Source organism: Antrostomus carolinensis, unplaced genomic scaffold, assembly GCF_000700745.2.
Source record: "Antrostomus carolinensis isolate BGI_N321 unplaced genomic scaffold, ASM70074v2 scaffold19674, whole genome shotgun sequence".
Classification (NCBI taxonomy): domain Eukaryota; kingdom Metazoa; phylum Chordata; class Aves; order Caprimulgiformes; family Caprimulgidae; genus Antrostomus; species Antrostomus carolinensis.
In genome coordinates, this window is record NW_010310348.1 from 140,216 (window position 1) to 152,724 (window position 12,509).

The window sequence follows — 12,509 nt, forward strand, 5'->3', positions numbered from 1 at the left end:
TAGCAGCATGACTACTGCCAAAGGCAAAGTACAGCTGCTAGATGAATCCTCCATCCATTTTGCAATTTATGTTTTAAATAAATTAATAACGTTAATGTTATCAATAACATTTTTAGATGAAATACATCTTCCCTTAAAACTCCATTATCATTCACTTCAAATGATCCCCATTTGCCTGTACAGTCCGACTCCATGTGTCTTCTAGAATAGGAACTGCTTCTAAACAACTAAATGTGGCATGGTCATCTTTGGGTTTCACGTAATTGGCTGCTTGAGTGCATAAGAAGTGAAGAAAGAGCTCTGCAGCATTAACTTCTGAGCCACAGTCACAAGAAACCACTATATAACACTTATATTACAAAAGAAGAGTTTGAATAAAACACACACACCATATCAATAAGGGACTAACTCTGCATATTTATGAAAATAAAATTGGTTAAAGATTGAAATTTTGTTGATTTCATGCCATGGCAACAAATCAGAGAATCACAGAATGGTGGGGGTTGGAAGGGACCTCAGGAGATCATCTAGTCCAACCACCCTGCCAAAGCAGGTTCCCTACAGCAAGTTGCACAGGAAAGCGTCCAGGTGGGTTTTGAACATCTCCAGAGATGGAGACTCCACAACCTCTCTGGGCAGCCTATTCCAGAGTTCTATCTCCCTTACAGTAAAGAAGTTTTTCCTTAAGTTTGTATGGAACTTCGCGTGTTCCACTTTTTGCCCATTGCCCCTTGTCCTGTCATTGGGTACTACTGAAAAAAAGCCCAGCCCCATCCATTTGGCCCCCACGCTTCAGATATTTGTAGACATTGATAAGATCCCCTCTCAGTCTTCTCTTCTCCAGGCTGAAGAGCATGAGCTCTCTCAGCCTTTCCTCATACAGGAGATGCTCCAGGCCCCTCATCGTCTTTGTGGCTCTGCACTGGACTCTCTCGAGAAGATCCCTGTCCCTCTTGAACTGGAGAGCCCAGAACTGGACACAGTGAAACCTCAGACTGTGTATTGATACCAAAGCTTGACTCACTTAGGGGTATACACCAGAAATGGTTCACACCCGTGCTTCAGTAAAGTGGTATCTTTTGTTCTTGGAAGGTGTAGTGCTTGGCTGTTATTTGCCTGGTCCTAGATTCAGCAGAAATTTACTCACATGAGTTAATGATTAATTTCATATGGATTATATCTGGGGTAGAGAGAGGCACAGAATTTAACTCCTCCATGAACTGTGTATTTGCACTGCAACCCAGTAAATCTCTTCAGCTTACCTTAATTTTAAACTGCAGTTAATGATACATTAATTCATAGTTCATACAACTGGAAAGGACTGCTATGATCATCTGATCATCGTGCCTGACCTCCTACATCTGAAACAAAGTTTATGGGACTTTTCATACTTTTAAATAGTATGATACACAAACAGAGATTCCCAATGTGATCTTCAATAAGTTTCAGAGTAAACCCTGAGAAACAACCAACCAAAGAGTTTATAATAATGAGATGATTAACTTCCACCCATCTATGAATCCTATTGTGTCTACCCAATTCTGGAAGCAAAAAACTAGAGGTAAATTTTGTTAATATTGACATTTAAATCTCTATATTTTTGCACAATTTTTAGCCTTTAGAGGTGGAATATCTTGTTCCTGAAAGCTCTGTACCTAATTGCAAAGAGTTAATCATCTAAGATAGCTTTATGAATCTGAGCACTGAAGTTAAATGACAAGGTTATAACTTCACAAAGTATTGTATTTATTTGTTTCAATCAACATCAATCACTAGTAATGGTTGATAAGAACCATTGCATATAATTGGCAATAATTTATGGTTAGCATTAATACTTTGGGGTACGAAATATTGCCAGCCATAACAACTATATGCTGCCAAACCAAAATAAATATAAAGGTGAGACATTTCTAGGTACATAATTTATCTGTAAGAAAAAAGGCTGACAAGGAAGCCTAAACAAAAAAACACATCTAGAAAATCTGCTAAAGCTTCAGTTGTTCCACATGTAATTTTTCAATAAGATTCATTATCTTAAGAAAGAGACATCCACTGCAGAATGTTAATTAATTCACAATCAATTAAACTCAGTTCATCTAACCAACAGCAATGTGATACAAACCACAGCTCAGAATAACTGCAGAAACTTCTTTTTCTTCTCCTACGTCAAGAGCTGATAGACCATCCTATATCTGGATATGCAACTCAATCATTTTTGAATATATAATAACTTCAGATGAGTGAATTATTCAAAAAAGAATGTTCTGCATTGCTACTTCTGAAAGCCTCATATATCACTGTCATTTGAAATTCTATTAGTTACACTATCACGTAAAATATGTTTCTTGAGACTTGTATGAGATGACTTACGACAAAAATTTATGTGAATTTTTCCTGTCTTATTCACCTTCAGCATTAAAAACCAGGTATGACTTCACTGAAATCATTGTTACATGACAGTGAAGCTGGAAAGTCTCAAGCCTCAAGCATAATGTGCACATTTTTTCTGTTGATACACATGTACATGCACATCATCTTAAAGTGTATGCTCACAATCATATTCAGTGTGATTAAAATTTTTACTTTATGAATATTTTGGGATTTACAGAAACTTGTCTTTTCCTGAACTGATTTGCAGGCAGATTCACAATGTGTATGAATATTTTGATCTGGACTAGTGTAAGGGGAAATGGAAGATATCCATTCTGACATCACCACCAGAACTTTTAATTCCCTATAAATATAAGGCTGGTGAGGGTGGTTGCTTCTGCTCATTGCAGCTGGGGATACTAAATCTATCTTAGAAAAATATGTATTTAAGTACTTTAATACTGCCTGATACTTTGAACAGCCTTATTTCTTTACAGGGTCCTTCCAGTATAACCCAAGTCCCGTATGACAGGCATCCTTTATGGGAAACTTGGATTGAATCTTTCCACACATATTGAAAACTGTTAATTGAAACCAAAATATGTCTTAAATCACTGTCTTCTGAAGGCAGAGCTGCATCAAGTCTCTTTAGAGTGCTTTGTGATGGCTTAATTTAGTTTGCTCTGTAGAAGAAAGAATCGAGCCAAGACTTGGTTTTCTTCTCAGTTTTTCCAAGGTAATATGTTCCTTGCGTATTGTATTTATTCAAACAGATTGCTAAATAGAAAATTGGGAAATGTAGAAAAAATACCACCTTATTTTGAACAGACACACTTCTACATGTGGTGATATTTACAAAAAAATGTGCATAAGCTGATTCAATTAAAATATTATGTGCAAAGAATTGGGTAAAAAAGCTGTTGAGAAAATATTTTCTAAAATCACATTCTGTATAAAATAAAACGTTCAGGCTCTGAGCACAAAACTGAATTGAAGATGCCCTGAAATTATGAGGATACAAGAGAAAATCAAGGCATACAATGGGACAATTCTGAAATAAAGACTACAGTCTCAATATCTCCTTTTCTTCTCATGACAATCTGACTCATTGTAGCAGCAGTAAGAAAGCAGATACAAGATGCTCCTCTGCTGTTTGCTTACAAATGAAATGAAGAGATGAAAAGACCCTACAGACAAGCAATGAGATAAATGCCTGTGGGTCTCAAGAAATGCAAAGGAAACATGGAAACTGGGCTGGGGGGAAGCAGATGGGTAAACTAGCAAGGATGCAAGATGGAAGAAGGAGGACAAAAAGAGCTAAAAATATCAGAAAAGGAAAAAAGAGAAATAATAAAAAGACAGAACAAGTTCAGAACAAAACAGAACTGAGTCCCTTAAAGGACTGAAAATGAAGAGAATCAGATCAAAAGAGAACAGGCAGCAGGGGGGCAAAGCAGGAAGCAGATCTGCAGTGTGTGGAAAACACAGGTTCTTGGTACTGATGAAGGGAATTTATGCAGAGCAGACTGGCATGTAGAGCCTTCCCCTTTTGGAGGATAAAAGATGTGAATGAAGAAGGCAAATGGTTTTCTCAGGAATCTGGCAGCTCAGTACTTGAATACATGAACTTCCGCTTTTCACTGCCTTGTTTAGCATCATCGCTAATTGCTTAGCATGGATATGCCACATGGAGAAGCAGGAATAAAAACATTTGTGGTAAGTCCTTTTCTCTGGGAGTCTCCCAGAGTGATACCAAGATGATGGTACCTCTGGGTGCTAGCCTCTCCAGGAAACTTTTTGTATGATACTGGGTTTTTCTCAATAGCATTCAATTCCTTATTTAGTCTTTAACAGAGTTTTTCTGAGAAAATGACTGTTTGTCTGTCTTGACTTTGAGTATTTATCTGCCTGTAGGTTGAGCTGTGAAAAGGTTCCCCAACTACTTTTGAAATCCACGTATTTAAATGCTCTTGTACTACAATCAAACCTTTACGATTCAGGCAGCCAACACGGCCAGGACTCCATCCCTCCAAACCATTCTTTAGAAACCCTGTTTAAACTATTCCAATGATTTAAACACTGCAATTTGTATCTCTCTCCTTCTTACATCAGTTCTGAACTGGAGCGTGAACTCCAGTATCTTCAATGAACTATACCTATGTTAAGACAGCATGAAAATAAAATCTTGTCCATAGGAGTAAGTTCCACAAGTATTATTACGACTAAATTTCATCTTTAGTTTTAAAATTCCTTTTTGGTCATGCCCTATTCATCTCCCTAATCTCTATGATTTCTTTGGTGCTGCTGGTGCTGCTAGCTGGCTTATATTGTTCCCCTTCCTTGTTCCCCTGTATTGTACCACTACCTTGTTACAAAACTGAGCAAAATATCACCTCTATATGCAGTTTCCAACAATAGAGCTCACAGCTAGTTCCACTCCAGCACTTCCCATTAGCAAGCCATGATGCTGCTTGTAGTCAACTAGGCCTACCTTCACTAATTTCCTCTTATTGTACCATATTTCTGTATTAATCTCTGTTGTGGCTGTTTTATGATATTATAGCCCCTTTGACAGGGGTAACATGAAGTAGACTCTTGTAGCAAATGAAAGACCTCTTTAGGTTGAAGCGATTAAAAGGTCATGATAAGAGAGCTATTCATTTAGTAAAAGGGACTACTTCACGGTGATCTCAAAGAAGCTATAACAAAGTGATGAATACCTCACACCAAACTCATCCCTCCAGGAAACATCTAATCTGGTGCTATATTTGCAGACAATAAATAGAATTTAAAAGGTTAAATTTGTGCAGGTGGTTGACTGCCTTCACTGAAACATTAATTTATCGCCTAAGACCCCAGGCTAACAACCTTTCATGCTCAAATACCCAAAAAGACTTGTTCTCGCTTAAAAAGAACACAAAAATTGGGTAACAAAGGGGCACATATTAATATTTCTCTAAAAAGTGGACACAACCATTTGATCTGTTAGGTCTGTCACACTATCAGTGTTCTGCAGAGCATGAGACTGAAGCTTGGTTTAAAGCATGATGTGCAACAAAGACAACTTTGCAAAGATGTGCTTAACACATTTCTCTGGGACAGTTACATAAAAGTCTAGTCTTTGCCATCTACTTCAAGGTATTTCAACTCTGCCTGTGTATGTATTTTAAAAGATCTTTCATTCTATCCATACCAAAGTAACTGCTAACTCTCATTTTGCAGGAATTCACGTTCAACGCTCCTCCTTTCAACACTGTTGAGAGATGCAAATGCTAGCAGATTTATCTGCTTTCCTGACTGACCTGTTGGCCTAGTCAGAGAAGAGACAGTCAGCCAATTTTTCTTTGATCAAGGAGCCAGGAATGCAGCCAATGCCTCTTCTGAGAAAGATGGGATGGGTTCCTCATGCATAATGTAGATGGGACAAATCCCTGCCATACATTAAGCTACAAGAAGAGAATTGTGAGACAGGACAGTTAAAATGTTTGAAAAAACACACTGATCCTTTTTGTCTTTGAGCATTTGCTCTGGGGCAAAGTTTTCAATTACAGGGTTATGTATTACTTCTCAAAAGCCAAAGCAGTGTCAACCACCTCCATTTATATCCACTTGCACAGCAGATTCAATTATGTTGTTGCAATGGTGTTTCTAGTGAAAGGAAGTTCAGCCTTAGCATTTTTTAAGGAATGACCTGGGTCAGGCTGACTCTTTTCCTTCAGGCTAAGTAATTCTATATTACTAGAAAGACATAGGCTTTCCATGAAGGTTACTTGTCCCTGTTTTAAAAAAGAAGTAGTAAATTCCAGGATCCAATGAAAAAGGAGCTAGCTTGACACTTCATTGCCTTATTTATCTAGTTTTTTGGAATGGTAGAGTGGTGGTGTTTTTGTTTTTTAAAATCTATTTTCATCCTTTTCCTCTGTAGAATGTTCTTACCACAACTTTTGTTCTATTTTAAAAATAATTAACAACTTCTTTTGTTCTTCATGTTACGTATTTCACAGTTAAATAGTGTCAGATAGGAACTCTTGTTAAGGAATGCCAAACAGCTTTTTTTTTTTAGTTCACTTACATGATCACCATTAGTGATGTACGTAGCAATGGCTCCTGAGAAGCCTGTTTCTCCCAGAATATCTGAAGCAAAATTTTTTCATTACTGCCACCCATCTTCCTTCCATTACCTCAATGTAACATAGCTTTGGTTCCACTTGTGTTAACATATCTGATAAAATGAAGTACAGTCACCTTCCTGTTTGGCACTGTGCTTTTGCTAAAACATTTAAAAGGGCACTGGCAACTATGTCATTCATCATCTTCACTTATTCCCTTGTCAAAGCAGAGAAAGGCAACTTCATCTTCAAGAATTAATTCAGCAGAATCGAAAAAACTGTCTGTATTTTATTCATCTGTATTGGTTGGTAAAGAACATACCAAAAGTATGTGTCACAGACATTTCTGCATAGCTGATAATACAGACAATATTGCTTGTATTAATATTGCTCCCCTGAGAACTGATTTTGTTGTGATGGTAGATCTTTCCTCCCTGTCTTTCAACGTTTCATAATTTTGTTGATCCTATTTATAGATTTCCACATCAGTCAACTCACTACTTTCTCTATTTCCATCCACAGCCATCAGTTCCAAGTATTTCATTAAAGCTCTGTTCTGATAATCTGCGCAAACAAGATTTACACCGTAGTGCATCATGCTTACGAACTGACTGCATTTCATGGTGGTTGCTAGGCACAGGAACATTGAACAGTTCCTGGTTTCAAGTTGTTGTAGGACACCTTTTACTATGAGATGCAATCTCAGGTTGCTATCTCAAGTACAAAGCTACATCAGTGATTACACTTTAAAAATATTTTTCTAATAAACTCTGAGTAAAAGCTGCAGTAAGTGCGCTCAAAATCTTTCACATCAGTCATCAGCTAGGCAATTATCAGTAACACTACCTATCTTCTCATACACAGATTAAATGTTTCCATGATCCCGTTTCACTACACCAAGTTAAAGGCTCAGCTGGAGTTGCTCTTTTAACACTGCTGCATGGGCTACAAGTCAATTTTTGAAACCCTCCAACAGTCACTTGCATATTTTCTGAGCTTCTACTCTGATCCCACAATGTTTGAGAGAAAGTTGGTGATATTTAGAAAAGGAATACTGTTCAAGAAACAAGTAAAGGTTCTGGTGGGGTTTGCTATAGCGAAGATTAACAAGCTCAACAGCCACTCTGTTGGAGGAATTAATTCAAACATGTTCAGGAAACCCAACATAAATGTTTCTGATTACATTTTGAAGCAAATAATCTAGATTCAGATTTTGGCAGATCACCTGACAAAGAAAAGTTGAAAGGAACAGATTTCTTGAAAGAAAAAATGCTCTGTTGTGGAAGCATATCCTCACTTTATGCCTTTCAAATCTAGGTACTGATAAAAATAGTTTACTGCCTGATCCTGTTAACCACTCCCATCTGTAGTGTGAATGTATCTGAAAAGAGATGGCTACAGGAAACTTATCACTCTGATGAAAATCTTTGTATTGATCTCTGTAAATTTTAGTTAGTTCATTAATGTGTGCTTTGTATCCAAAAACAAATAAGTAAATTTTAATATGCATTAGTATTAAGTTGACATATATGTTCACAGTAGTTCACTCATATATGTGTGTGTATACATATATATATATATATATATATAAAAGAGAAGTGACAGCTGGAGATTCTCAGTTATTTTCACAATGAAACCCTAAAGAGTTATTTGTTCATGGAGATGAACTAAGTAGTTAGAAACCCATGGGGACAGGTTATAACTTTAACAGATTATTCTTTGTTGGAGCTCCCTTTCAGGGGTAACACCACCACCAGAGTTCTCATGGCCGTATTTAACAGCATTTTCAATGCTACTTCTGCAGAAAACGTATGTGGGTAATAGAATTGTAAACTTTCTAAAGATGGATGCATTTAGGTGTCAGATGAAGTCAATGGGATGTCAATAAGTCAATGAGATGCATACCTATAGCATGGTTCTTAAAGATCATCTTTGGTGCTTATCTGCACCTTTAGGCATTCAAATACCTCTGTAAAGCTGACACATAAGGTCTTGGAAATTGTTACCCTTTCCACACATGCTAAAGCCATCATAATCAAAATATAAATAAATCTAAGTGATTTTACACCAAATACTTCATGTAAAGTGCTTATGCTTCTTTCACATAGTCAAGTGGGGCAAGTTCCACAATATAACCACTTATCTGAAATTTCATTTGTCTTCCTTGTAATTCAATGGGCAGAATTAAATGATTAAACCTAAAATGATTATGTACATAATCAGTAAAAACAGATCAATCCTTTTTTTTAATTTCAGTAGTGGGGGTTATAAAAATGTTTAAGCACATTTAATATGAGGAACTACCTAGTAAAATACACATTTGTGTGCTTTTAAAAGTAATAATGGGACTTTAATCAAATTAATCTTCTTAGATTTCCAGGTAAGCAGTGGCTATTTTATTATAATTCACTGGTCAAATTCTCAGTTGCTGTACTGTTTTCTAACCCTTTGGACTCTATTGAGCTATGCCATTTTAAATGTCTATATGCTCTTTTAAAAATAATTTTCTTTTGTTTGGTTGGTTTCTGGAGGGGTTTTTTTAAATATGGTTCATGTGTCAGAAGAGATACACAACAGATCACATACTCACGAGGAAGAAAAGTCATTTCTGTTTGGTCTGTATCTCCACAATCAAGTTCCCTGAAAGCTTCTTTTCCCTTACAGAAATTTATCGTCAATTTAGCAAAGTCATTACAGAATCTCTGTTACTAATAATGATGTAGCAGTTTGAATGACTCTTACTCAACTTCTTTTAATTATATTTTATGATCTATACATTTAATATGAAAGCTGAGATTAAAATTGAGATTGATCTGGTTCTGCGGCTCGAGACAAAGTGGCATAAGTGGTTCAGAACTCTCTCAAAGTCTGGATCGCCTCTGATTTTATTAAATAACAAAATTTCACAGTATTCAGTGGTACAGAGCACAGCTATCCTCACGAACATAAAGAGCCATTTCAGGCACCTATTTCACATGTAGACCTCAGCTTGACATTAAACAAATAAATGTTTCATAAGAGTCTGCAGAATGACCTTACAACACACATTTCCCATTCCAGCTAATATTAAATGAGCAGAGATATATATAGATTAGAGGTGAATGCTTTGGGAATGAGATTAAATGTGACCCTAAGAATTAGTACTCGTTAAAAAGTTGATCAATCCTTCTCTCAATATTAAGAATGACAATCAGTAAGAGCAGCGTGCCCCACAAGCACAGCACTACAGGACACACACAGATCTCTAACCTCCTGCTTGTTCATATACAGGTGCAAGCTATATGATTAATTGCATAATCCTTTAGTAGGTTAGGAATTTATAAGGGTCTATTAAGAATTTTATTCTTTATCAGATATGTCTTCTTTTTTCTCAACCCGCCCCCCTCAAAAAAATAGCTCAGTGGTACCTGACAGCTAACATATATATAACTAAATGCTACTGAGTTCTTTCTGTTAGCAGACACCTCTCTATCAGTACCTGGGAAGCAGGTAAAGTTAGTCAGGCAGCTAATGACCTGCTTTCATAGAAGAAATTTTAACTCTCTCATCATCCATTCCAGTTATTAACTGATGAGGCTTCCTACAGAAGACTGCTTTCTTTACATAAGTATTATTCTGGCAGAGCTGGTCTATCAGGACTCACATCTAGGAGCCTGTTATAATTTTTATCTAGGAGAACCTGCATTTTTCCAGTACTCCCAAGCAGACCCTTTTAAATTTCCATTTGCATTTCTGGCACAGCTCCTACCTGAATGAATCTCTATTAGACACCATTAGCTGTAAAATGTAACACTAAAATTTTCTAGTCTTCCCATTGTGGTCACTGCAGTTAATCTGACCACAGAGCTTCTCAAGTAATTACCCTTCTAGTGATGGCAATTCTGAAATAAAAAAGATGAGATAAAGACATTGTAATGCTTTGTACAGCAAGGTTGTATCTAGCAAGGCTGTTCATTTTATTCCACACTAATAATAACACATTTACTTCTTTTACATCTTAGGAAAGTTTTTTATCACACAGCAAAGTGTTGCATTATATTTCATAAATACATTTTAAGAAATAAAGTGGTTTGAGTGTAAAGTTCTCCGTCCACAGCGTTTTAGCAGTAAGTTACGAGTTATCATTAACTTTCTAACATGGACAGATGATCCTCTGTCTAATTTAATTAGCATGCAATTAATTCTGAGTACTAAATTGGTGTGTGCAAACTGATTAAAACACCCTTTTTTGAAAAAATATAATTTAAAAAATGCCTGGAACTTTACATTCTTCAGTAGACTTTTCATGTGCAACTTAACTAAATATTTGCTAGTAAAAAAAAAAAGAGCAAATTAAAACCAACTTATCAAATTATCATAATTCACAAATACAAATGTTCTATCAATATAGCCTATTATATTACTTTTTGGTAGGACAGACACCAATAAATTTAAGAACTGTCATTACAGAATATTAGCTTTAAATTCATTTTTCCATTAACATCTGAGCACAAATAGAGCTTACATCACATTCTTCTGAATCATTTCTTTTGGCAATTTTTTTCCCTATTTACCTAATTTTCCTAATCATTATTTTTTTTTTTCTACAAGCTGCATCAGATTTGCTTGAGATGCATTTCTCTAACATGCTCTTGCGAGAAAAGAGCTTGATGTAGTAAAGAAACTAGAATCTTACAACCCTGTCTGCTAATGCAGAAGAGCTGATCAACATTCTGATCATACTTAATGCAACTTAAACAGGTTTTGCAATCAATAAGGAAAAGGGAATTTGTTAAGTCTCCAAGATGTGCGTAAATAGACTTTCTCTGTTATTGGATTATCCTCTGCACTGAAACAGAGTAGGGGACTGTAATACTAAGCAGTATGAGATTAAGTACCCCAAGTATCAATGCTTGATGCAAAAATCTGAGAACCAACCATAGTCTCACCTCAAGACAGAATGAGCTGCCCCTAAAGCATTTAGAATATGCTGGTTTAACCAAATTAAAAGTGTCCAAGGGTGGAAACTCTACAAGCTTTCTAAGAAATTTATTTCAGTTTTTAACTACCCCTAGAGTTAGATTTCCCTTCATTCAAACATAAATCTCCTTGGTTACAAGTTAATCCTATTACTTCTCCTATCACAAAAGCATATAAAAGAAAAAAGTATATCATCTTACTATTCACAGGAACCTTTTACATATTTGAAGACTTACATCTCTGGGCTTCTCTTGTTGAAGCTAAAGAAACTCAGTTCTTTCGTAAACTAAGTAACGTTTTCAAGACTTCACGTGTCCTACAGAAAACACGTGTTTAAACACTAAAGTGAGATACTTCGGGGTTTTTTCCCTAAACAGTAAGACGTTATGTCTTTGTGTTCACTTTGAGACCTGCCTCATATCCCCATACCTTTTTCTACGATACTACTGTCTAGAATACACTGCCTATTGTGTATTTGTTAACTAGCTTTATTCCCAAATAAGTGTAAGAGCTTGCCTTTATAGTTATTGAATTATAACCCACACATTCAAATTGCTTCTCCAATTTGTTCAGATTGCTTTCAATTTTAACCTCGTCCCCCAGGCTGCCAGTAACCCAGTTTGGTATAATCTGCAAAATTAAATAATTTACTCTGTGTTCTGGTATCCAAATCAGTATAGAAAATGTTGAGTATCATTGGTCTCTGGCCAGAGCCCTGTGAACCAAAAATCCACCTTTTTTGACAGTGAACCATTTATTTGCCAGCATTCACTCTAAGCACAGAATTGAAATCTATTTTTATTTATGGTGGTCTCTTTTGTTTCCTCAGCTCATTGATGGCAACACCATGGAAAACAGCAAGTAAGACTCTACCAGAAGAAAGATGTACCATACCTGCTGCTCCTTATCTACTCACCAGGCTTTTTGTACAACTACAGAGAGAAATTAGACTGACTTGATATGATTTGAACTTTAGAGATGGATGTAGTTACCTACTGTCTTGTTATGTTCTACAAACTTTCAAGTAGTCGAACTTCAATTCCCTCCCAATCTCCTCTCCCTGCCCCCCCC

At 36.3% G+C, this 12,509-nt stretch overlaps 1 protein-coding gene across 1 annotated transcript in view; it reads right to left on the reverse strand.

Annotated features, from left to right (window-relative positions):
* The window catches only part of DPP10 (dipeptidyl peptidase like 10), a 90,624-nt gene extending 83,547 nt beyond the window's left edge, over positions 1-7,077 (reverse strand). Inside the window, exons 1-2 of the mRNA XM_010166402.2 lie at positions 6,978-7,077; positions 6,443-6,504 (exon numbers count right to left, since the gene is read on the reverse strand). Of these exons, the coding sequence (XP_010164704.2) occupies positions 6,443-6,504; positions 6,978-7,077 (162 nt within the window). The remainder of the gene's footprint in view (positions 1-6,442; positions 6,505-6,977) is intronic.
* Positions 7,078-12,509: the final 5,432 nt, after the last annotated feature.